This window comes from Oryzias latipes, chromosome 4, assembly GCF_002234675.1.
Source record: "Oryzias latipes chromosome 4, ASM223467v1".
Lineage (NCBI taxonomy): Eukaryota > Metazoa > Chordata > Actinopteri > Beloniformes > Adrianichthyidae > Oryzias > Oryzias latipes.
In genome coordinates this window covers 5554739-5581601 of record NC_019862.2, presented here as the reverse complement: position 1 = coordinate 5581601, position 26863 = coordinate 5554739, and the positions used below count along the sequence as shown (strand labels likewise).

Genomic DNA, 26863 nt, shown 5'->3' with positions numbered 1-26863 from the left:
AATTGGTCGTTCCAAGCAGCTGGTCTTTGTCTTGACTCGAACTTGACGTACTAATCCTCTTCTGTCTGGGAAAGTCTGTAGTACTTTTCCTAGAACCCATGAATTTCTGGGTGCTGTGCTATCCACGATGAGCACTATGTCTCCAGGCATTAGGTTCCTTTTCATCCCAAGTGCTCTTTGTCGCTCCTGCAGTTGTGGCAAATATTCTTTTGTCCATCTTTTCCAGAACAAGTCTGACATATATTGAACTTGTTTCCAACGTCTGCGTGCATAGATATCTGCTGCATCGAAGAGTCCTGGTGGCAGTAATGGTGAAGTCTTCAGTAGTAGAAGATGATTTGGAGTCAAGGCTTCTAGATCATGAGGATCCAAAGACGTTGTAGTCAATGGACGACTGTTAATGATTGCTTCAACCTCACAGAACAGAGTATGAAGATTTTCTTCATCCATTGTTTGTTCAGTCATTATGGAATTAAGAACCTTGCGTATGGATCTGATTAGTCGTTCCCAGGATCCACCATGATGGGAAGCAGTGGGTGGATTGAACTTCCACTTAATTCCCTCCTGGAGAAGCATGCTGTTGATCCTTGCTTGGTTCCACCCTTCCATTGCTGTCCTAAGCTCACGTTCTGCTCCAACAAAATTTGTGCCATTATCTGACCGGATCTCTTTGATTTGACCACGTCCTGCAATGAAACGTCTTAAGGCATTTATGAAAGAGTCTGTATCCAGCGAAGATGCTACTTCAATATGGATTGCACGTATGGTCATACAAGTAAAAATAACTCCATATCTTTTCACAACACTTCTTCGACTCCTTACTTCGAAAGGCCCAAAACAATCAATGCCAACATATGTAAACGGTGGTTCATCAGGTGTGATTCTTTCTTTTGGCAGATCAGCCATGTGTTGAGACATGGGTTGTGCATTTAGTCGACGACAGAGAACACATTTCTTTAGAATACTTCGTATAGCAGAGCAGGCCCCTGTAATCCAGTACTTTTCTCGAAGCTTAGAGAGCATGTGATTACGACCACTATGCCCCACTTGATGATGGACGTGTTGTAGTATAAGGTTGGAAATATGCAAGTCCTTAGCCAGTATAACTGGATGTTTAGTCTCCAGTGGCATTGAAGATCGGCTAAGCCGTCCACCTACTCGTAGTACACCATTTTTTATGATTGGACAGAGTTTGTAGACATGGCTGGATCTTTTCACTGCGGCTCCACTTTGTAAACAGGAGAATTCTTCTTTAAATCTTATTTTTTGGCAGTACTTGATTATCTCCTCTTCAGCTTCTTCTACATCCTCCACAGTTAAACATCTTTCAACATATTCTTGTTTACTTAGGGCCTTTCCATTTTTCTTAGAGATTGGTTGTTGCTTTCCATTTATCTTTGTAGTTTTTAAGATTGAAAGAGCTTTTTCTCGGTGGGACACCATAATCCACCTCTTGAACTTCAGAAGCCAAGCAACAGCAGTCTTTAACCTGGTCCAAGAGGAGAAATGATGAATAATGGTCATAACTGGATCAACCTCTTCGCTGGCTTGAAGTGGATTTGCAACCATTTTCTTGACCTCAGGGTCATGTAAAGGAAGTTGGTCGATATCTTCAGGATTCACTGGCCATTCTCTTTCATGTTGCATGAGGAAAGAAGGTCCAGAGGTCCACATCATGTCTTTAAGAAAGACATCCACTTTTGAACCACGAGAGGCCAGATCAGCTGGATTGTTTGTGGTGTTGACGAACCTCCACTGAGATGACTGGGAATTCTTAAGTATCTCAGAGACTCTGTTAGCAACAAAAACTTTAAATCTGGATGTCTCATTCTTGATGTATTTGAGAACAGAGGCGCTGTCAGTCCAAAAAATAGACTCTTGCAGATCCATGTTTAGTTCTCTGTGCAGGAAGCCTTCAATTTGACTTGCCATTGTGGCAGCTGTGAGCTCCATTCGTGGTATGCTGACTGTCTTTAAGGGAGCTACTCTCGCCTTTCCGATGAGAAAAGCACAGTGTACTTGTGACTCTGTGTTGCGTGACAGCAAGTAGGCAACAGATCCATAACCAAGTTGACTTGCATCACAGAAGAGGTGGAGTTGTGCTTGTGTTACCTATCCAAAGTTCTGTGGTTTTAGGCATCTTTTAGTGTTAAAGTCCTTCAGAAGATGTAGTTCTTGTAACCATTTCATCCATTTTTTGGCAACATCTTCTGGTATGGTGTCATCCCAACCAACTCCTCTTCTGCATAGGTCTCTTAGCAATAATTTTGCTGATAACACCACAGGACTCAAAACACCCAGTGGATCATATATGGAGCCTACAATTGAGAGGATTCCTCTTCGGGTCAGAGGTCTGTTTTTAATAGTGATTTTGAACCCAAAGGTGTCGGATTGCACACTCCAATGCATCCCAAGCACTCTTTCCACCCAAAGATTATCTTGATCTTGGTTGAAATGGAGAGCCATTGTGTCTTTGGCTTGAAGATCTTCTGGTATAGTTTTGAGAAGATTTTCCCTGTTGCTCATCCACTTTGTAAGTTTGAATCCACCTTTAGCACAGATGGAGACAAGTTCTTGTTGTAAAACTGTTGCTTCATCTTCAGTAGCCACTGAAACAAGGCAGTCATCCACATAGAGACAATGTCTGATTGTGTCCACTGTGTTTTGATTAAACTGATCCTTGTGGTCTTCGGCACATTTCCTGAGGGCAAAGTTAGCACAACTGGGAGATGATGTTGCCCCAAACAAATGTACAGTCATTCTGTAGTCAGACAGCTGTGAGTTCAAATTTCCGTTTGGCCACCAAAGGAATCTTAGTAAGTCTGCATCCTCAGAGGGTACTTTCACCTGATGAAACATTGATTCAATGTCTGCCATGATCACCACCTGCTCTTTGCGGAATCTAGTGACAGCTCCTATCAAAGAACTAGTGAGGTCTGGCCCTTGTAGCAACTGGGTGTTAAGAGACGTGCCTTGAAAAGTTGCGGCACAGTCAAAAACAACCCTCAACTTTTTCTTAACTGGGTGGTAAACCCCATGATGTGGGATATACCATACTTTCCCATCAGAACGCTCCAGGTCTTCCTCCGGTACCTGTTCAGCGTAACCCTTGGTGAACATGTCATTCATAAAGGCCATATAATCTGTGTAGAAAACAGTGTCTCTTTGGAGTCTTTTCTTTAAATGAACAACACGCTGCAGAGCTAAATCCTTGTTGTTAGGCATGCAGATGTTTTTGTTTCGCAGTGGTAAACCAATCTGATAGTGTCCATTTATGATGTTTACTGAATTTAAAACTGTCTCCATAAATTGTTGGTCTTCTTGTGACAATCCAGACTGTTCATCCATACTGCATTCAGGAAAATCAATTTGGAATTGCTTTTGCCAAAGTTCATCCATCTGTACAACAGACACTCTGTTTACTGACAGTTCTGGTTGTCGTTGATCCATTGTATTTCCACAGTTAATTCCCAGCGGTCCATTTATTGTCCAACCGAGCATTGTTCTTATAGCAAAAGGTCCATCATGTTCACTTTGGATCACTTGCAGTGGTTCCAAAGCATTGGGAACATTGACGCCTATTAGAAGTTCAATCTCTTCATTTATTTGTGGTAAGTAGATGTCCTTTAGATAAGGCCAATTTTGCAGATCCTTTTGCAGCGGTATGTTACATTTTTGCACTGCGATCCTTGGTTGTGTGTATGTTTTAGGAATAGCAACAAAATCATTTCCTTGAATGGCTGCTGCCTCAAGTCCATTGACAACATAACTGTCCACAATTTTCTCTTGACCCATTGTCCTGAGAAGAATGTGTGTTTTCCGTCCTTCCACATTGAGTCTGTGCATTAAACTGTCGGTACAGAACACCGCAGTACTTCCTTGATCCAAAAAAGCATAGGTCGTGACAATCTTGCTTCCTTTGCTGAGTTTCACTTGAACTGGAACTATTGGTAATTTGCAGTCTTGATCACCAGCCCCAGTAAGACCATTGGACACCAAAGTTCTCATTTGCTGAACCTCTGGTTTCTTTTCAGTTTCTGTAACGTCTTGAGTCTCCTCTTTCCTATGTGAAGTAATGTGAAGCAGAGTTGGATGTTTAAAGCCACATTTAGCACAAGAGACGCGCCTTTTGCAGTCTTTACTGATGTGTCCAATACACAGACAGCCAAAGCAAACACCCTTTTCTCTCAAGAAGCCAATCTTCTCCTTTCTGGATTTCTTTTCCAACTGTTCACATGAATCCAAAGTATGTTCTTTTCCACAAAAGAGACATTTCTTTCTCAACGTTTGGGTAAATTTCTTTTCCTGGGTTTCAGCTTTTAATATTTTATTCACTGGTGTAACTGTTGTAGCAAAACTGCTTTCTTTCCTTCCAAAACGGATGTGTGACTCTGGTTTGGTCAAACTCCTAGTTGCAGGTGGAACATCCTGTATGTTTCCAAACACTGGATCCGTTAAGACTCTTACTTGTTTTTCTATTAACTCTGTGATGTCAGATATCTAGCATCTTTGTCCAGTTCTTTCCTGTAGTTCACAAGCTACTGTCCTCCATTTGTCTCTAAACTTGTAGGGAAGTTTTTTGATAACACTGAGCATGTTAGCAGGCACATTAAGATCATGCAGGTAATGCAAATCCTCCATAACATTGCAACAGCTTCTGAGAAAAAGACTAATCTTGAAGAGCCTTAGCATCTTCTGTTTTAATTGAAGGCCATGAAAGAACCTTGTCCATGTAAGCTGCTGCCACCTTGTGTTCATTTCCAAAGTGTTCTTTGAGTAAGGCTTTAGCTTTGAAATAACCTCTGTCTGGACTTATGTATTGACAGCTCCGAACCAGTTCCTTAGACAGACCTTTGGTATACTGTTCCAAGAAATAAAGTCGATCGCTGTTATTATCAGTTTTTTTCTCTACGTTGTTCTCAAATGCTCTCATGAACATGTGGTACTGTAATGGATCTCCGTCAAACACAGGTACATCTCGCTTCGGCAAAGATGAAACACATTGCTGATCCATCAGAAGCATTGTTATTTCATTTTGATTTCTCATTATGTCCAACATTGATTGTTGATTGTCCATCACAGTGTTTGTGTTTCTGGTGTCTTGGATGTGGAAACTTGGATGGACTGAGGGAACTGTTTCTTTTCCGTGTCTTTGGTCTTTAATCATTGTAGTTTCAGCCCCCACAGCTTTCTCTTTAGGCTTTGTCCCTGTAGCCTGGTGATCCTGTTGAGCTGTTTGATGTGAAAATGGTACAAATGGGTCAGCTTTCCAATCCAGAGTTTTTTGTCTTGTTGTTTGTCTGTCCAAATAGGAGTTCATTCCATCTGATGCTTTAGAAAGCCTTTGACTTGCAATACTTTGAGATTTCAGCACTTTCAGTTTGGCCTTGTGTGCACAGATTTCCTCTTCCAAGATAAGTTGTTCTTTTCTTTGACGAAGTCGTTCTTCCTCCTCTTCCAGTTGATGTCTTTGTTTTAAAACCTCTTGTTTTGCCATTAAAGCAGCCAGATCTGCTTCTGTTTTAATGCATGATGAAGTTGTAGAGGACGTTATTGACTTTCCAGAATGTGATCTTGTTGATTTTTGCTCCACATTTGACACACTGTCACTGGGTTTTATGTCATCATTTTCCTCCATTTCTTGATTCGTGACTTGATGTATGTTTATGTTTGAGAGCAAATTATATGTTGCAGCAGAAACATCCTTTTGTTCCTTAACGTCACCAAGCCATTGTGTCACACCTCCTATGAAAGCATTGCTGTGATCCCGAATATTAGAAAACTACTCATCTTGACTATTCTGTTCATCCTGTGGCAAAAGAGGGAGTAACGTTGCATGTGATTCACCAGCGTTTGCGCACAGTTCTGTCAAGTCCACCATGAGAGACTGAACATGTTCAGCATTCTTTTCGTTTGTCATAAGTCTCTTTATTTCTGGAATAAGGCCTTTTATTTTATTCACAGCAACTTTGCGTTCCTTTTGAAGCCTTTCAATTTTATTACTGAGAGCTTTCACAGTCAGTTTAATTTGTCTTTTTTCATTCGTTTCCATCGCAGAGCACTCATTCTCTGGTTCACTCATTCTCCCTTCGTCACTTGCGTGGTGTTGCGCAATACTTTCATTCATTCGACTCCGTTGTTTGTGCAGCTTTACAAATCCTGCAATGACTTGCTCAGCGCAACATTGGTGCGGGGATTGCCATACAATCTTGACTTAGTTAAACATACACCGTTTGATTCTTCATTTTCACCAGATAGCGGTTCAGAGTTTCACTAAGCTGGATTCCTGACCGAGCGCCCGTCGCTTCCGGGTGCTTACCTCGGCTTGGATGACACTGACAGAGGCGCTTTGATTGCAGTCCATCCCGCTGTCGCGCTGTCTTTGTGGCGTCCGGAATTCTTGCGCTGTGTGGAGTGTCCTTTTCTTTCTGTCGTTGTCTTTTTATTTTTTGTTGACAAAGTTGTAGCGGCTGCGGGCTTATGAGCCGCTAGAGAGGCTGCGACAGGTCCTGTTTGCGACGCGCTCCACAAAAACTATGACCATGAAATCCACTTTTCTTGTGTGTCGTGATTTATTCCACTTCATTATTGCATCAGATGACACATGTGGTACGATCCTTTTGAAGTATTGTACATAATCAAGTGTAAAAGCGGTCAACAAAAAATACTGGGCCCTGTGCACCCTCTCTGTGTCAAACCAACAAACCAAACTAACACAGGTGACAGGTGCGCCTAAATGAGATCTTAACTAGTCACGTGACCAAAAAAGGGAATTATATACAAACATGATAATGGCGCCTACATGGCAGATTACAATTGAGGTTGCCTTGAAGCGTCACACATAAAGCAAAAAACCTTAACACCACGCTTAATTGGTTACAATTGTTATAATTCAGTTAAGTCTAGATCATTTAAATAATGTTAGATTGTCTTAATTGATTAATAACAGCCTCCAAAAGTGATCAACAGATTGAACATTTTTTAGTAAAATCCTTGTACTGACCAAGTTAAAGACAACAGAAACGCAAAAGAAAACTACTTTTAAATGTAAACGTTGGAATTTCTATCAGAAACAAACTCATTAAGAGAAAGCATCTGCTAAGGGTGAGAGGACAAAAAAAGAGACAACCAAACATGGAGAAACACTGGAACATACAGTCAGGACCATAAATATTTGGACAAAGACACATCCTTTCTAATTTAGTTTATGTATATTACCACAGTGAATTTTAAATAAAACAACTCAGATGCCATTGAAGTGCAGACTTTCAGCTTTTATTCCATGGGTTGAACAAAAAGATTGCATAAAAATGTGATAAACTAAAGCATTTTGTAAACACAATGCCTTCATTTCATGAGCTCGTGAGTAATTGGACAAATGAAATAACTGAAAACAAAATGGTCATTACTAATATTTGGTTGAAAACCCTTTGTTGGCAATGACAGCCTAAAGTCTTGAACTCATGGACATCACCAGATGCTGGGTTTTCTCCTTCTGAATGCTCTGCCAGGCCTTTACTGCAGCGGCTTTCAGTTGCTGTTTGTTTGTGGGCCTGTCTGAAGTTTAGTCTTCAACAAGTGAAATGCTGCTCAGTTGGGTTAAGATCAGGTGACTGACTTGGCCATTCAAGAATATTCTACTTCTTTGCTTTGATAAACTCCTGAGTTGCTTTGGCTGTATGTTTTGGGTCGTTGTCCATCTGTATTATGAAACGCCGCCCAATCAGTTTGGCTGCATTCACCTGGATCTGCGCAGACAGTATGTCTCTGAACACCTCAGAATTCATTGGGCTGCTTCTGTCCTGTGTCACGTCATCAATAAACATTAGTGTCCCAGTGCCACTAACAGCCATGCACACCCAGACCATCACACTGCCTCCACAGTGTTTTACTGATGATGTAGTGTGCTTTGGATCATGAGCTTCTCCACGCCTTCTCGATACTTTTCTCTTGCCATCATTCTGGTAGAGATTGATTTTGGTTTCATCTGTCCAAAGAATGTTTTTCCAGAACTGTTCTGGCTTTTTTAGATGCTTTTTAGCAAAGTCCAATCTAGCCTTCCTATTCTTGAGGGCTTATGAGTGGCTTGCATCTTGCAGTGTACCCTCTGTATCTACTTTGATGCAGTCTTCTTTTGATGGGAGACTTGGTTATTGATACGCCTACCTCCTGGAGAGTGTTGTTCCCTTGGTTGGCTGTTGGCATCTGGATCGTGGCAAATAAATTGTTTTAAATGTCGCCTCAAGGCACCATCAGTGCCATGCTCGATAAACTGAGCTCGGAGAAGCGCATCAGCATCCACCACTCCAGAAGGGGCACTTTGTTGCTCTCTGTCCATTAAACTAAGAAGAGCAAAAGAAAACTGTTGGAGAGACTCATCCTCACGCTGCTTCTGGGAGAAAAACGCTTCTTGTGCTGCCACGTATGACTCCTAACAGCCATAGAACTCCGTAAGCACAGCAATAATTCTAGAGGGGTCAGAACGCTCTGCGCTTGACAGATATTTAACTTCCTCTAGCGCCTCGCCCTCCAGGTGATCGTACAGAAAGAAAGCCTGGTCAGCTACCACTAAATGAGGGGCTCTCATGCATGCTTGGACCTCCTCCAGCCACTCTTCCAACACCATTCCAGACCTACCACTAAACATAGGGCATTTCCAGTCTCGTGGGACCAAAACCAGCGTCTCCGTTAAAGGACCAGGCCCCCCTTACCAAAAAACTGTCGAGGAGCTAGGACCGGGATCCTGCCGTTTGTGGAGGTCCTCATTGTCAGCACGAAGCTGAGCCACCAGCTCTCGCAACTCCTGTATTTCATCTTCCATGGCTGCAAGAACACAGGTGCCGCTGTTTTGACAAGAAAAAAAACAGTTTACACAAAACAAAACTCAATACACGTCTCAGTTTCCTGTTAAAGTCGGAGGTCCTGCTCACAGCGCCAAGATTTCTGTGGCATTATGGTTTCCCCTTGGATGCCGCCATCAGAAAACTAAAATCAAAAGCAAAGGACTCTCCGACATAGGAAACCAAGACGGTGCTTTTAAGAAAATAGACAACCTTTATTACAATTATGATTAAAATTCCTATTCTAATAGACACCCCAAAAGAGTTAACCAAACCACAAGGGCGATCATGCCCAGCCCACACAGTCAGCTGCACCCAGCCGTGCGCTCTCTGTTGCAGCACAACAGGCTCAATGCCACGCCCCTTGCGTCCAGTGGTAGTAACAGACGCCAGTCCAAGGTGGTGGGACACTGGGCTCTGAATGTGCCAGGGGCGATAAAAGGCCGGAAGGGGGGGGACCTGCTCCAATAGCCCTCGATCCAGCTCCGTCATGCCGCTCCCCTGTGCGTGGATGGACGGCAGTCACTGAAACTGTGTACGGAGCACACACGATCCCCGGAAATCCCGCCCGTGGCTCCGCTCTTCGACAACGGTGCACCAAGGGGTCACCGGTTTGGGAAGAGCAGGTATGCAAACAAACAATGGGAAACAAAAGAAACAGCGGCACCTGCTCCCGCAGCTCAGGAGGACTCTCCACAGGAGTCGCATGAGCGGCCAAACACTGCCTGCGATCCGACTAGGGCCCCACACACAGCCAAAGGCTGCACACCTGCTACACCTTCCCTCTGGAAGCAGCAGGTCTCTGTCTGAACCTCTACTGACTGAAGCTTTTATGAGCCTTCTGCTGATGAAACAGCTGGTGTGCAAGGTGATCTTAAACAAGTGCCTTCCACACATGGAAATGATTCTGTGATCATCTGCCACTGTTGTCTTAAGTGGACATACAGGTCTTTTTGCGTTGCTGAGTTCACCAGTGCTTTCTTTCTTTCTTAGGATGTACCACACTGTTGATTTTGCCACTCCTAATATTGTAGCAATTTCTGGCTTCTTTTTTTCTGTTTTCTCAGCTTAATGATGGCTCCTCTCACCTGCATGGAGAGCTCCTTTGACCGCATGTTGTCTGTTCACAGCAAAATCTTCAAAATGCAAGCACGAGTCCTCTAAACAACTCAAGGCCTTTTATCTGCTTCACTCATAATGATATAACAAGGGAATTGCCCACACCTGCCCATGAAATAGCATGGAAGTCAATTGTCCAATTCCTTACGAGCCCATGAAATGAAGGGATTGTGTTTAAAAAATGTTTTAGTTTTTCACATTTTTATGCAATCATTTTGTTCAACCCATAGAATAAAAGCTGAAAGTCTGCACTTCAATGGTATCTGAGTTGTTCTATTTAAAATTCACTGTGGTAATGTACAGAAACTAAATTAGAAAGAATGTGTCTCTGTCCAAACATTTATGGTCCTGACTGTATGTTGGAAAAAAAAACATCTTGGAAGTGAAAAATGGGAGGTAGATGGACAAAAACAAAATCCCTGAAACATCAGTTAGGCCTGTTGACAAAACAAATATGTTACAAACTGGAACAGGTGACAGTGACAAACACAAAACCCCCTAAAGACCCACTCTTTTGAAAAATAGTGTTTTTTGTGTTCTCAACATGTTCTCATAGAATTTTCTTATCATGGAGGACATATATAAAGAAATTTTAGCTTAAAATTGCATTTCTGAGAATGTCTTTATTCAAATCCCGAATCAGGAGCAGACAAAAAACTGCCCTATTATTGTTAGGTTGGGGGTGTACGGGGATGTAAGCTAGTGTGAAGGCGTGTAAAATTAAGAATTCACGGAAAGTAGGGGTAGGCTTACTCTGCCCCAACGATTCCACCCACAACTCAGAGGTGAATTTTAAATTAACTCCTGACGCTCTGCAGAAAGTATGTCTCATAAAACGACACAGATTTATTGATTTTAGCTAAAAACAGCATAATTATAATTTAAAGACCACTGTAGCAGTGAGGGGAAAAGAAATCACAAAAATAAAATCACAGGAACATCAATTTTTAGACAAAAGAGTGGGGTGACTGCAACAACAATAATACATGATTAAGACTGACAAAATAGAAATCACTATAATATCTATTAAGACAAAAGATTTGTAAGTAATTGCAAAGCTAAAAGAGCTGGAAGGAAACAGACTGACAAAAAAAACCACTGGAACATCTGTTAAAAGATACATTAGTGACAGCTACTACTAGTAGGAAATGAGGGAAATGTGTTCAAAACTTTACTAACCACAGCCTTGGCATAACTTTTCCTGTGATCCATGAATTTGAGAGGTGGTGGGAGTGGCCTATATGTCCTAAATGGATTCTTAGCAGTTGGCTAAAATTGTGATGGCATGATTTAAAGACACCCATGTCATCCCTTAATATAGTCACAACTGCCCTAACAGGTGTCTGCTGGCAAAAAATGGGCAAACCTGTGTAGAGCACACAGCTGACTTGCAAGTAATGTCAAGGTCACGGACCGTTTGGGGAAAATAAGGTTTGTGGACATTTTTTTACACTGGAATGGTGCAGGTGACAGGTTGTAGTGAATACCTGACATTTTAACAGCAGAGCTTTAGCTCCAGTGTTGACATTCTTTCAAATACTATTCAGATGTTGAGGCAATTTACATAATTACAGTAGATTCACATAAGGTTGAAGTAGGTGAGACAAAGACATGTTGTACAGATGTTTCTGTTTTTCAACTCCCCCAAACCCTGGCCAGTACTCACACCTTACTAAAGACTGGAGTGTGGCGTAAAGGCACCTTATGACAGCATCACCCAGGTGATAGAATTGTATGCAACTTATAATATCCTTACAAATAGTTCACAATACACTTATCTCACACACACTGCATGAACCACAAGGGAACTGCAAGACACAACTGCGCTCTACTTAAGGTGCAGCTGCTCCTCTATACAACCCAAACACCTGCAACACCCGTATGAGTCAACCCCCTGCATGGGTGAAGGTGAATAAGACTTGTCAAAAAAGAAGGTTTTAAACTTTGCCTTAAAGATAGAGATTGTGTGTGCCGCCCAAATTGACATAAGGAGTGGATTCCGTTAAGGCCTGATAGCTGAAAGGTGATACAGATGTCCAGTGGAGATAAACCCAGGAGTAGGGAGACTCAAAAAAATCCGGAGTATTCAAAGGATTTAATGAAAGATCCAGAACACATAAACCAAACACAAAAGACATACTGACACAGAAAAGAAATCCCTTTTAAATAATTAGAACAAATACGATCATTGCATGCAGCTATGACTATCTCCAAGAGAGCTCAGGAGGACAAGGCTTACGGGAGATGGCACAACTGACCTGCACAACAACAAAACAACAAAAACCCAGAAACAAAACACAAGAGGCAAACAATAACAGAAGGCTCTGTCCCCACTTCCAATTATGGAAATTCTAGGAACACAGCAATCCTGCAAAACGGAGAACAGTGTTCATTTTGGAACATGTGAAACTAAAGCTCGTTAAGATAGGATGGATTTTTCCATTTAAAGCTTTTTGAAACGTCTATTACTGAGAAAACTGCAAATAAGAGCTTTTAGTAAGATTTTATCTAATTATGTGTTTAAAACAATTTTTTTTAATCCCCTTTTTTTCAGTATACGGGCTCAGTGGATGAAAATGTTGTTGACGTGGTTGTCATGAGAATCAAAGCTCAGGACAAGGACGAAATATTTACGGACAACTGGCTGACTGTCTTTAAAATTGTCAAAGGGAATGAAGATAATCTCTTTTCCATTGAGACAGACAAAGAAACCAATGAAGGCATTCTGAAGCTGATCAAGGTAAAAAAGGCTGATGGATGACATAAACTGGGTTTTTCTGATTTACTTGGTTTTATGTGTTAATCCAACTTTTTTGCTCCTTTTCTTCTTCTGAACTAAAAAGCCGGTGGATTTTGAAAAGGTCCAGAGCCTGGATCTTGGCCTGCAAATTGAGAATGTGGCTCCTTTTGTCAATGGCACTGCGTTAGAACTTGGTGTAAGCTTTGGAGGTGGACAATCCGGCGGCACAGGAGGTGGAGCTGGCACTGGAGCTGGCGTAGGTGTAGGGGTAGGCCTGGATGTGGATGCAGAAGTAGATTCAAATGTTGATACTGGTCTGGAAGGAGAGCTGGGTGCAGGACTGAATGTGGGCATAGGGATGGGTACAGGAGTAGGAGGAGGACTTGGGACAGGGGGTGGGGCCAAGCCTGTGGCTGGGCCTGCTGCTGGACCTGGCGCCGGGCTTGGTGGAGGTGCTGGAACTAAACCTGTAAAACCAGTGAATTCCGGGTCAGGACCCAGCCAAATGCCAGGTAGTGCCAAAAGCTATCCCATCAAGATATTAGTGAAAAATGTTCCAGAAGGACCGGCATTTGCACCCTCCACCAAGGAGATTCCTCTGTCAGAAGACCCAAGCAAAATACCCAAAGATGGCATCATTGGTGTTTTCCTAGCAGTTGATCCAGACACTGGAGAGATAGCTGAAGATGTCAGGTAAGTCATGACGACGTAGTGGAGGTCAAATCTTTACACTTTGGCCAGCATGTTTGAAAGCAACTGCAGGCCAACAGGAAATTTCCTTTTAAATTACACACATAATAAACAACTCTCAGACCAGTATGCTATTTCTTTTTGTGTTTTTCATATTTTCTCTCATTTTGTCTCTTAACTCCAGCTATGCGAAAGCATATGATCCAGACAACTGGTTTACAATAGATGAAGAAACTGCTGAGATTAAACTCAACAAGAAACCAGACAGAGAGTCTCCTTTCTTGGTGAATGGGACCTATATTGGCAAACTTCTTGCAATAAGTAAAGGTAAAAACCAACATCATAAATGAATAGATAGATAAATGAATAGATAGATGGGTGGATTGATTGATTGGTCATGTAGAGAGATCAGGGATTCTACAAGTGTCCAGCAGTAAGCAGTAGACAAAAGGATCCTGTTCAGAAAAACCCATTGATTGAGGTTTAAGAACTGTCAAATTTAAGTATCATTTTGTGTTTAACAGTTAAAGTTTAACAGCGTTAACTGAACTGTGTTGCAAAGGACGTTTAAATTTGAATTCAGCAGATCTAGAAGACAGAATAAACAGAAAACTGAAATGTATGACTGATTTATTGACTTATTCGTTTTTAATTTGTTTATGTATTTGTTGATTGAGAGTTTTATTTCTAAATTTTACAGAAAACAGTCAATGATACAGTACAGTTCATATTACAGTACACACTCCATACAAATTTACTACCAAAGAAGGGATGTACCCCAGGAAGTTTTATACAACTTATTTCCACCGAGGTTCTTGTTCATCTTATTTTGTGTTAAAAAATAAAATTAAAAAATTGAGAACATTGGATTTCTTAATCCCCACAAGGAACAGGTTTGGTGACCACTGATGTAGACATAGTAACCCTTGTGCTATCCTAGGCACTTTAATATGGGGGTTGGGTCATCTAGACCCACTATACAGTACGCTGAACATCTTTTTTTCAATGATTTGTGATCTTCACTGGTGTCCATGGATTACATGAAATCTTTCCACTTTTATCCACCTTTGTCATGGTAGGGAGACCATGTCAATGTAAGGGTTCGGTCATCTAAGATAGCACAAGGGTTAAGGTTGTTGATAGCTCGATCCTGTGGGTGGATAGATCACGTAGATAGATTGTGTAGATAGACAGGTCATGTAGACCAGTGGTCCCCAACCCCTGGGCCGCATCCACCGGGCCACAGACAGGAAAAAAATTGTGTAGAAAGATGGATCATGTAAATAAAGAGCAGTGTGTGAATGTGTGTGCGTTGGTGAATGAGACTGTGACTGTGAAGTTCTTTGGGCCTTCTAAGAAGGTGGTAAAGTGCTATATAAAGTATATGCCATTTACCATAGATGATCTATAATTCTTAGACAATGATCTTTGTGTTCACAGACATATAGTTCTTTCCAACCACATGACTCATTGACCCAGTTACTCCAGATTCTCTCAGTCCACACCTCTGTCAGGAATTATTTACAAAGTTCCGAATAATAACTATATTTCCAGTCAGTCCAGAAACTCCAGTAAAGTTTCAAAGCCAAGTGTAAAACGAAACAAGCACTAGCGGAAGTATAGTCATTGAGTGATCCTTGATCTTTCATCCATCAATCAGTCCATTGATCCTCAGTTCGTTGGTCTAGTTCCTGAAGTTATTTTCTGCTCCTTCAGTAACTTTTGTTCACCCCCAGTCTTTGTTTGTAAAGACTGGGGGTGAAAAGCCAGGAGGTTGAGAACTTTATTTTCAGCTGAGCCGTCTCCTTACCACCTGCCTGCATTTGTACATACAACTCCAAGAATTCTACTTTTCCACCTGAGGCAAAAGTTCATTCTCAGTCTTAAAAACTCATCTTAAAAGACACCTGGAGGACAATGCTTGGGAATCTTTCCCAAACCTCAAAACAGGTGTTTTTATTTTGCCCCACAGTGTTCAGTCGTTATCTTCAGCAACTTTATTGGATTTCTTTCTGGAGCTTGCTTATGTTTTTCCTTAGCCAAAATTCTTTAGCAGAAATGTTTCTTCCTCCTGACTGCTCCCTGCCCCTGAAGCCACAGAGATAATTGTGTTCACACCCACTGCCTGTTTGAACAGAGCACCATAAATGATCGGGGAATATTTCCTTGTTTATTGTAACAGCGTTGACACAGAAAAAAAAAGAATTTGCATATTTGGTTTATTTACTTATCTTAACATCTTAATGTGCTTTATGGAAAGTTTAGTTAGAAATTGGCATTCATCTTTTAAAGGGTTTTTTCGAGTCATATTTAAAGTAAAGCAATTCTCAATTGACAATTTAATATGCAATTCAGGCTTGAAAGATGAAAACACATTTTGCAATTTAGAATTCAATATTAAATTGTACAATTCAATATGACAATTCAAAAAATAAAATATTAAATAAAAACAAAATTAATTGCATTTTAAATTCATGGGTTTTTGATGTCATAATTCAAATCACAATGCAATTTGGAATTCACTCTACAATATTAAAAATCACATTTTAACATATGGTTTGCTTTAAATTCATTTTAAAGTTACTTCAAATCTATTGCATTGTAAAATTTCATGCTGTTTTTGTATCAAAATTCAAATGGAATTACAAAACAGCGACCCCTGGTTTAATGTTTTTTCATTTGTGTGGCTTCGCGCTTTTTCTGTCAAAATTTAAATTGAAATGCAAACTGTCAGGCTCTCATCAGGGCGGGACCTACAGCCTTCAGAAATTAGCTAAATGCAGCCAATTCCATTTCCTTTGGTCTACCAAAAATGTTCGTGTTGAATTGTAAATTTTAATATTGAATTCTAAATTGCGACATGTATTTTCATATTCCAAGCCTGAATTGGATATTTAATTGACAATTGCAAAATGCAGTTTCAAATTGCCTGACCAAACTGCAAATTGAATTGTCAGTTGCAAATTTCATATTACTTTGAATTATGACTCAAAAAAACTTCCATAACTTCCATAATCTTTGTTCCTTTCCTTTCCAAGGAGCTTCACTAACAGCTGTTTCCTCCTCAGACATGCCCCCCAAAACAGCCACTGGAACCATCGCCATCCAAGTGGCTGACTCCAACGACCACTGTCCCACTCTCAGCAGCACTGCCAGCACTCTGTGCTCTGACAAAAACACCGTGTTCATCACCGCCTTTGACGAAGACGCCTATCCTAATGCAGCTCCGTTCTCCTTTGCCATCGTTCCTGAAGGAACAAAGGGCAGCTGGGATTTGGAAGTCATCAACGGTATGAAGTTTTCCTTCAGGTCAACATGGACAGACTTTACAGATTTCACATCTAAAGGGCTTCACTTCACTCTGATGAGTTCAGCAGTTTGAATCTCATTGCAGTTGTTTGTTTGGGTTCGGATCATAAGGTTTTTGTGGTTTGAGTTGTTTGCGCTTCACAAACATACGATCACACGTGGTTCAGGTTTCTGCCAAATTGTTGTTTCTGAGTACGCAAGGCATGCACAACACACCAAGGGGAAGCGACAGTTCACCCACAACTAATGGTTGTGACATTCACAAGAACCAGCGGGGGCGCTTTTGCAGAAAAAACAAAAGATTTTTTTTTTTTTTAAAGAGATCAAAAAGAAAACCAAGGATCCTGCAATGATCACAGGCCTCCTGAAAAGAGAAAAAAAAACAGAAAGACTCAGAAAAATGAACGTTATAAATGAATATAATTCCAGGCATCAGAATGAAAGAAACTTCAGTTCATAAACTCACTAGAAAATGTTTGAGCAAGGCTCATATTTGTGACAGTTTACCTCCATCAACTAACTCCACCTTGTGGTTTGGGAAGACATAATTACCTAAAGAATTTAAGACGTAGTTGTTCATCCCTTCTACAAATCATGTGTTACTCATATCATTATGCACACCTGTTTGGCAATGGCTACACATTTCCAAGTCCTAGTCCTTCAAAGGCTGTTGTGAAATAATGCTGAGTTTTTGTTCCAGGTTGTTGTTTTGTCATTGGTTTATTTAATGCAATCATAATGAAAATATCAAACCAAGTTAGAATTAGTCATTAGTCATATTAGTCATGAAATGATTGGAAACTTGAAAATAATGATGAAATATATATTATATATAAATATATATTAAAATTAAATTAAATTAAAATAAAAATGCACTCAGCCTACATACAGACAAATCTTGTTGTGTTTACTTTTGTTGAAGCAATTTTGAGAAGTTCACAGCACTATCAAAATGTTCGTTTGGGTGCTATTGTGATTACGCGTCGTCTGCTACGACGCTGATGCTGGCTTCTGATTCACAGCTTCCGATTTGCTACGGCACTAAAGGAACATTCCACTGCATTTTTCGCACTGAGTCCCCCTTAGACCGGGTCCTGCTCAAAAACTGCTGGACTTGGACTGCTCAAACCTGGATTAATTTAGGATTTACATACTGAAGAATACATTAAACACAGTTTCTGATTTGTGAAACCTTTCTCTGATTTGTGAAAATGTATAAAAGTATGATTTTTGTCGCATTTTGCACACTGAGTCAACCTTAGAACGGGTCCTGTTAAAAAATCGCTGGACCTGGACTTCTCAAACCTGGTTTAAATTATGATTTAGAGACTGAAGAATACATTAAACACAGTTTCTGATTTGTGTAATCTTTATCTGATTTGTAAAAATGTAAAATAGGATGCATTTTGCATACTGAGGGAAATGTAATTATTAAATCCTTTACATTTTCTATTTTTATTTTTATACTGGATTGTACTATTGTATTTGTTTACACAGGTACGGGCCGGTAGCCATAACATATCACCTGGGTGCGCAAAATCATTTTGTTGCATTCCACAGACTGGTACTTTTATGATGGACTACAGTAATCCAAGAAGGCTGGACGAGGAGATATAAAAATCTCAGACATCAACATACAAAAGAAACTGGGAAGCAGATGTCAGATTGGACATATAGTTATGGACATATAGGGTTAGCATGTGCCCCTGAATTAAGTTTTGTTTTTTTGTTCAATATTTCTTGGTTTGTTTCCTAATTTACTTCAAAGTCCCTGTTTTGGTATTTTGCTTTAAGTTGTCCTTCCCTTGTCCCTATTAACCTTAAATTGCATAAAATCAGAAACTGTGATTAACGCATTCTTAACTATCTAAATCATAATTTAATCCAGGTTGGAGCAGTCCAGGTCCAGCGGTTTAAACAGGACCCAGTCTAATGTGGGCTCAGTGCGAAAAATGCAGTGGAATGGTCCTTTAGTGCCCTTGCGAATCGGAAACTGTGAATTGGAAGCCAACTTCAGCATCGTCAGGCTGCTAACGTGTAGCAGTGTTGGACTGTTGAGTGGGTTAACGTGTTACTAACAAGGTTGGAGTTGGCATAGTCACTGAAACTTTTGTTTTAGTGGTATCAGTCTGTTTTTTAAATGAGGCCGGAAGTTACAGATGTTGTGAATACAGTAACACAGTAACAAACATGTTCTACAGTAAACTTAGTTATATAAATGGTCTATTTTAAATACTTTTGAAAATAGACCGTTTATTGACGTTGCGCCTTTTAATCTGGTGCAACTTGTAGTTTGGAAACTACTGTACAGCATATTGATCCATGTACACACGTCATTATCATTACTCTTAATGATCAATTATCTGTGCATGAGTATTCAAGGCATGAGAGTTTAGTTGCTAGGAGGGTTACCTGAATCTTTAATTAAGTGACACCAGCAACCGGACTGTCAGGACAATGACTATGACTACACCCGAACTCCTGATAAGATGTAGGGGGGTAGATCTGACACAACTGTCATTCAAGGATGAAAGTTTGTTTTTTTCATGATCAGCTCCACAACAGAGGATGTAGCAGTAACAGAACAGTAGCTCTGGGTTTTCCAGGTAATGAACTTTTGTCATCTTTCTAGGAACTACTGCTGCTCTCCATTCCCAGATAGCTCTGTGGCCTGGGGTGTATGAGCTGCAAGTGGAGGTGAAGGACGCTCAGGGTCTGTCCTGTCCAACTGCCGAGGTTTTCATTGTTGATGTCTGCATCTGTGAGGAAACAGAGGAATGCACGCCGAGGATGAATCTCCTGAAATCCACATCTGTTGGGATGTCAGCAGGAGCCATTGGCCTGCTGTTGATGGCGCTGTGCTTGCTGCTTTGTGAGTCCCAGATAACTTTGACCTCTGACCAGCACAACTAGAACATCCTGTTTTCATTCAATACAGATGAACACCAGTCAGTTCTGATCAGTTTCTCCAGTCAGTGTAAATCGATGCCTCAAAGGTTCATAGGGATGACACTTTCACTGATGACTCGTGAGATTTTTTTTCATTGTATTACAGCATTTATCAAACATTCTTCTTCTCCCACAGTCATCCCTCTTATCCTGATCACTTGTCAGTTTGGAGGAAAAGATAAGGTTTTCCCTGAGCAGTTCATTGATCTGGATACAGAAAAAACAGAGGGGCTGATGTCTTATAGCACTGAAGGCCGCGGCGATGACAAGGTGGGAGGCTCTTCTCCTCAGTTTACTATAATGTTTTAACTTTTGTTTTGTCATGACTTGCTAGGCGAGGCAGACCCAGACGCTGGAACCCGGAAGGAAAACATAGGTGAGTTATGAGGTAAGTAATAACGTTTATTTTGATCCGGCGTGGCTTGGAGTTGTGGCGAGGCAGGAAGCTGGATAGTGGGTCGTGGCGTGGCTGGAGGTTCAGCAACGGCTCGTGGCATGACGGGATGAATCCTGGAATTCTGTAAGGCACTTCGGCTCAGGAAGTCGGGGGACTCAGATGACCACTCGTGGTTTAGAAGTCCTGAAGACGAGGCGTAAGACGAGGTTAGACATGAGCAGTGACCAGACTATGCACCATCAGGGGTAACAAACTGGTGATGAATACTGGATCTGGATCTCCTAATGAAGGTCTGGAGGGTAATGAGGTAAGTGGCCATAGCTGGTCGGGTCAGGAGCGGAGGAGAGAGGGGAGGGGGAGGAGAGCTGCCAGAGGCACCAGGACAGGTTTATCCAACCAGTTTACTAGAAAAGTGAGAAGTTCTCTAATTCTTTCTGATATTTTACCCAAACAGCTATGGAGCACAGAGTTATTTTGTTCTTTGATTTTTCTGTAAGTGTAAAATATAGTAAAAGATGTTGAGACACAGCAGCTCCCTTGGAGACCACCTCCATTTATGCAGATTTGAAAACTTTCTGACAAGAACAGAAACAGAAAGTCAAGTGTTAGCTGCCCGTCTTGGCTCCTACATGGGGGTGACAGGTAGAGGGAGATCAGCTAATCCTCACATTAAAATAAAACATCATTATCTTCATGGATTTTGTATGTTTCCGTAAACTAACTAAAAAAACAACAGGATATTGGGAATAGATGAGATAAAATGAGGATTCATATTGCTAAGGTTACAGGACACACGTCTCCCATCGGACAATGAAACAGAAAGGGGGGAGGGAAAGCATATAAAGGGAAAACCAGCGAAGAAGAACAACTTAAGGAGGAGCAAAAACCCAACCTGACAACAGGGAGGAAAGAAACTTAGGGACAACCAACATTTTGTGTAATTAAAAAAAAAAGAAAAATCTCATCCCGTTACACAAAAACATTGGAAGACTGTCTATAAAGGCAGATCATTTTTTTAGGGATGTCTGTTATACCCTTGAGAACAGATGCACTCCTATACTGTGTGAAAGTGGGACGTTTTCTCAGGAAGGGCTGAGCTTCATTTCTTCAAATAAGTATGGTACATCTAACCAATCAGAAAGTTCTCATTAAAATAAGTTAATTTAAAAATGTTTGGGAATGTGGGTATTCCCTCTGGCAGGTTTGGTCTTGGTCTGATCCATTTTCCTCTGATGGTCCTCTTCATATAGCTGGTGTGAGAGCCCACCTGAACTGTGGTTTGGACCAAACAAGAAATTTTCCGGTCCTTTTAAGAGCAAGGACCTTTGTTTCTCTGGGAGGTGAAATTTGCTGAGGTTCTCTTCAGTCTGATCATTCACTTGCAGACAAATGAATCGGTTAGTTCAAGGGGGGGCCCAAGTCCACAATTTTTCAAAATAGAGATATTATGTGTTCTGTGGTCTTCAAGAGAAAAGCTATCTGATTATGAGCAAAAAAGTCCCAAGTCTGTTATAATGTATTGACTTTGCTTGACATTTATAATGCATTAAGTGCAAAATTCCTGGACTTGGGCCTCTCTTGCATGGGTTTTGCTTTATCCCATAGATGGCAGCACTAGTTATCCAATATGGCAGCCTCCCTGTTTAATTCAAGAAGGGCCCAAGTCCAGAGACTTTAGTTTGCTAGTCCTCTGAAATTATAAAAGTGAGGTGCTTCATATTATAGCAATTGTAAGCTATGAACTGGTGCTAAATCTGGGTAAAGTATTAATCATTTGGTGTAGCCTCCCTTTAAGCTATGCAATTAAATTAATTCCTTGGAAAAACAAACCTCTTGGACTTGGGCCCCTTTTGAACTAACCGATTCAAATAGGTCCTTGTACGTCTTTGTCTTCCTCGTCTGAGCTGGAAAATGGATCAAAACTCTACAGCTGGATAGCTCTGATATTGCTCGCCATTTTTGTTGCCCCGCTAATGTTAGGTTGGGGTTTGAGGGGCTGTAAGCTAGCAGGAGAGAAATGGATGACGGTAAATGGTGACGGGTTTTACTCCACACTAAAAGTTCCACCTGTAATCCCTATGAACTGCTGTCGCTCTGCAGAACTTAAGTCCAAGAAAACAACTTTTTTTTTCCTTTGGCATAAAACTGTTTAAAATTAAAAGACCACTGGGAACTCTTTTGATACTGATGAAAAGATGATTGGAGTGGGACTTAAATCTAAAGAAGCAGCAGATGTATCAAGTTTGAAAATGTCTGCAGGGTAAATGTGAGTGAGGAGCTTCAGTTACCTTTTCTTAAATGATAATTTGAGAAATTATGGGACTAGTGAGACTTTTTGCTTTTTTCCTACCTGGGTGAGAGCTAGTTTTAAACAACAGTTCCAACTGAGCAGCCGTTGGAACTGCTGATTTAAACAGCCTGGTCTGCTTCACTCTAGCCTAGAATGGTAACCACTAGAAGACTGGTTTGAATCCTGGTTGAGTCCTTTCTATGTGGAAGGGGGCATTTAAAGCATTCTTTAGCATTCTGCCCATTCCAACCAAGTCCATCCGACTGTCCAAGAGAAAAAAGAGACCTTGATGAATTATAAGTTCCAAGACATATGTTCCTAAAGTTTACAATTAATTCTAAAAGAGAATTTGACAAGAGTTATTTGAAGTACTTAGTAGTTTTGATTAGAGTTTTTCTGACACTTTTTAAGAATGGTCTAACTCAACCACTAAAGCAGATGTATCAAAGTCCAGTCCTGCAGGTCCAGGGTGCTGCTTGTTCTCTAAAAACCCTTGTGTGCTGTTCTCAAGCCTCAATGTTCATCACTGTCTGAAAGAGCAGCTTTTCTGGGTTTCAAATTCCTAAAGGTTGCTTGGAAATTGGATAATCAACACTCTGTGTGTACGAGTAGCTCACAGTTCAAGGCCCACAAATGTCTACCATCTCTTTGGTTCTTCCTCTAAAAATCCAATAACTGATGCCATGAGTTTGTTTCTAAAGAAGAGTATTTTCTTTTTGGTAATGAGATCTGATGCATGTTAGAGAAAATGCCCGATGAGGTGTCCATTATCAGAAATTAATGGACGATGTGGAAACGCGTGTGTAGGAAAGTATGCATCTGAGATATTTTCGTTTTGTTTTTGCTTTCAGACTCCTCCCCAGAGTCCTCTACATCGGCCGACTGCTAAAGGAGGGCTTACAGCAGCAAATGTCGTCAATGTCTCCACAACGGTCAGAGAGACTCATTACGTGGCAGGCCGCACAAAATCCATGATGCAGTCGCATTACGCCCAACCAGAACTTGTTCACAGAGAAGGATCTCACAAATACTTTGGGGGGAGTTATAACCACACCATGTTTGAGAACCAAATGCAGAGCAGAGCAGCTCTGGCTGAGGACATGACTTTATCTGCAGCTTATTGGAAGAACTACTTTTCACAGGTGACATGCTGGTTTTGTGGTTTTCACCATCAGATTTTCTACATGAGGGTAATTACTTTAATGCTGGTTCTGTTTCTTTGCCTCCAACAGAAATGCAGGCTTGAATTGAATGATATATACCCTGTCAAAGTATGGGAGTATGAGGGCCAGGGGTCAACCAGTGGCTCTTTGAGCTGCTGCAGTCGTCAGGACTCCACCGATAACCTGAACTTCCTTGCTGACCTTGGAACAAAGTTCAAGACTTTGGCTGAGATTTGTTCCCCTCCTTCATCACCTGTCAGATCATCTGTGACACAGACAGCAATGGCTGCTCCCAGAAGGACATCTGATTTGATTGAACCAGTTTTTAAGCCTGTAATTGAAACAAAGTCCCTCATCGAAACAAAGTCTATTATTGAAACAAAGCCTCTTATTGAAACAAAGTCTGTTATCGAAACAAAGCCTCTTATTGAAACAAAGTCTGTTATCGAAACAAAGCCTCTTATTGAAACAAAGCCTCTTATTGAAACAAAGCCTCTTATTGAAACAAAGCCTCTTATTAAAACAAAGCGGTCTAATGGAACCACAGAGAAAGCTGCAGTGTCTACAAATGTCTTTACTTCGGCTTCAAATGAAGTTAGCAGCTCCCATTCATCCATGAGTCTTCCCCACTCTCAGATGACAAACATCGGCCATTCCTCTGATGTGGGGTATTCTTCTTTGCTGCATTATCCCACTCAGAGAGTCACGCTGCAGGAGCCATTTTGCTACAACGTCAACAATTTACTGCAACCTATGCAGTACATGGTGGCACCCAATCTACAGAACAGCATCATGCTTGAGGACTGGTCCAGTGCAACCAACCTTTCAGGCATGGTTATGGTCAATGGCTCCCAGGGTCTATCTGAAGCTTTTGTTAGTGGCGCTCCAGTTTCTCTCACAGGGTTGGTCACCTCAAACACAGAGGGCTGTGTAAACTTTCAAAGTCCTGCCAGTCCAATAAGTCCATTTAGCGCCACGGTACTGCTGCCTGGCTCCCCAGCTTCTGGAGAAGTCCTTATGTCCCCAGGATCTGTCTCTATGGACAGCTGGAGAATAATGCCACAAAATTCTAGTGACAAATACATGTTACTCTCTGGTGGTCCATTAGAGGTTGAAGAAAAAGACCCAAAACATTTCCAGATAATGGTTTCAAACCAAACTTATTAAGACAACATTATAAGGATTTTCTCAAATTTGAGCTCTGAAAAAAATCAACAACAGCTGATTCTAAAAAAAAAAGCCTCTAAAACCAGCCTCCATGTTCATTTAAGGGACTGGAACATGTGATACTCTGGGTTTGTTACAACTTTGGGAAAGTTAGAGTTTGTGTAAAAATTCTGTATCACAGCTATACTTTTTTATACTACTGAAATGTTTACATTTCTGCATGACATGTGAGTGTAAGTAAATGTTCAACTGTAATTGACTCGGTGGTCTTAGCCCATTCCAGCCTGTTCTGACTCTTCTTTTCTCCTCCAAAGATGCAGACGGGTTTAAGGACTTTTGGAGTTCTCCTTTGGACTTTGGGTTTCTCAGGTTTATGGAGTCCCTGAACTTAACTGTCATCAGAAATTTCAAATACTGGTTTGTTGTGTTTCTCATGGACCAGTGTTGAACCCAACCCAACCAAACTGAGTAAAGAGAAAACGTTAAAGCAATGGGACAATATAGAGCTAGTATCAACTGATGGGGTGTTTGGGTTTGGATTACAGTTCTGGATTGGGAATAATTCTCCTTTTTTGATGGGATGGTGCTGTTTCCTCTTCACTTCTGCATTTTTCACCAGTAATTGATTCAGTGTGTTTGGATGCCGTCTTTTCTCCACCTGCAGTATTTGAAATAAAATGCTTCATGCTAAACCAAAAATCTGTCAAGAGTGTTGTTATTTGCTTTGATACAAAACCTAATGAATGAGAATTCTTTCAGTGTCCGAGTGTTATTCAGACAGAGGATATGAACTGAGGAAGTATATTGGTGAGAAACCTGCTGCTTCATTGAAACTTTGGTCTGAATGTTTTCATTCTGTGAGAGTAAAAATACTTAAGGAACCATGGGAAGAAGGTCGGTTGAGCATCAATCAGAAAGCAATAGGTTTGTTGCTCCTTAACTGTTCTTTTAGGAACCTGTGAATTTTCTTAGAGGAAACATTTCTGGATTTCTGAAAGAGAACAATGCTGAATGGCTTTTAGCAAGGAGTTGAAACAGACTTTGGGAGATCAGGAGTTCTTGCAGGTGACTTGACATCTACAGCTAAAGTGATCAGGGGGACTCAGAGGAAAGGACTTGGTACCTAATCTGGAATGAAAAAACCCATAGGGAGACTTGGTGGCGGTATAAAGAAGTTCAGGAGTGTGTTAAGAGGAAAAGGTTGGCCAAGAAAAAGTGGGTCACTGAGAGGACAGCAGACAGAAGAACCGGGAGATGCAGCACAAGGTGAAGCCACCTCCAGGTGGCAAAGGCCAAACAACAGTCGTATGAGGACTTGTTTGACAAATCGGACACAAAGGAGGGAGATGTAGATATACACCTTAAATCTGTGCCATACAAATGAATTATTCTGGTTAAAGTAGGTGGAGCTTATGTGCATTTCTGAACTGGAGTTTCTCAGTTCGGTTAGATTGGACATACATGTCTTTCTTAACAGGCCCTAGGTGTAGTAACCACTGAGCTGACATTTCAAGTCCCTCTCATACTGCTTTATTTGAACTGTCATGACTGTGTGATTGGTTTTTTTTTTCTGTCCTGTCTTGTTTTTAGTGATCTATGTCTGAGTTTTATCTTCTGCAGAGCAGGAACCTGCTAAAAAACATTTTAAACTAAGTCAGGCTCATAGGTCAGGCCGGATAATTTTTATTTTTTCCTATGAAATAAATAAAAAATCAAATACATAAATAAATGCAAACAAACCGCCTTATACTATGGAGCCCTGCAAGAGCATGACATTCATAAAGATAAAAAAAACTAAATTACTAAACTCAAATTACTAAATTACTAAATCAGGCTTTTGTGGGCACAGACGAGCATTTTGCATGTACAAAATTTATGAACAATTTTGTATTTTGTGCACACTTATTAGTATTTTGTTGGCACAAATTAATGTTTTGTGGACAGAAAGAAGTGTTTCATTTGCACATATTAGTATTTTTTGGACAAAAATGTCTGGTGCACAAATGGGTATTTTAGTATCTTCAATTCCTATTACTCATTTGTGGCACAATGCTTATTTGTTTCAACAAAATGCTAAGAAAAGGCTAAGTTTTTCCCTGCAAAATGTTAAATTGTGGCCTAAAAAACACAAATTTTAGCGCACAAAATATTAATCCATGGCCACAATAATTCATTTGAGGGAACACTTTTAAATTTCGC

General features: G+C 40.8%; 1 protein-coding gene across 1 annotated transcript in view; it reads left to right on the top strand.

The window, feature by feature from the left end:
• Positions 1-25363, top strand: part of LOC101156397 (desmoglein-2-like) — a 44566-nt gene extending 19203 nt beyond the window's left edge. The window contains exons 7-14 of the mRNA XM_023954044.1: positions 12514-12699; positions 12803-13392; positions 13574-13716; positions 16458-16679; positions 19331-19570; positions 19784-19917; positions 23186-23476; positions 23567-25363. Coding sequence (XP_023809812.1) covers positions 12514-12699; positions 12803-13392; positions 13574-13716; positions 16458-16679; positions 19331-19570; positions 19784-19917; positions 23186-23476; positions 23567-24664 — 2904 coding nt within the window. The 3' untranslated portion in view covers positions 24665-25363. The remainder of the gene's footprint in view (positions 1-12513; positions 12700-12802; positions 13393-13573; positions 13717-16457; positions 16680-19330; positions 19571-19783; positions 19918-23185; positions 23477-23566) is intronic.
• The last annotated feature ends 1500 nt before the right edge of the window (positions 25364-26863 follow it).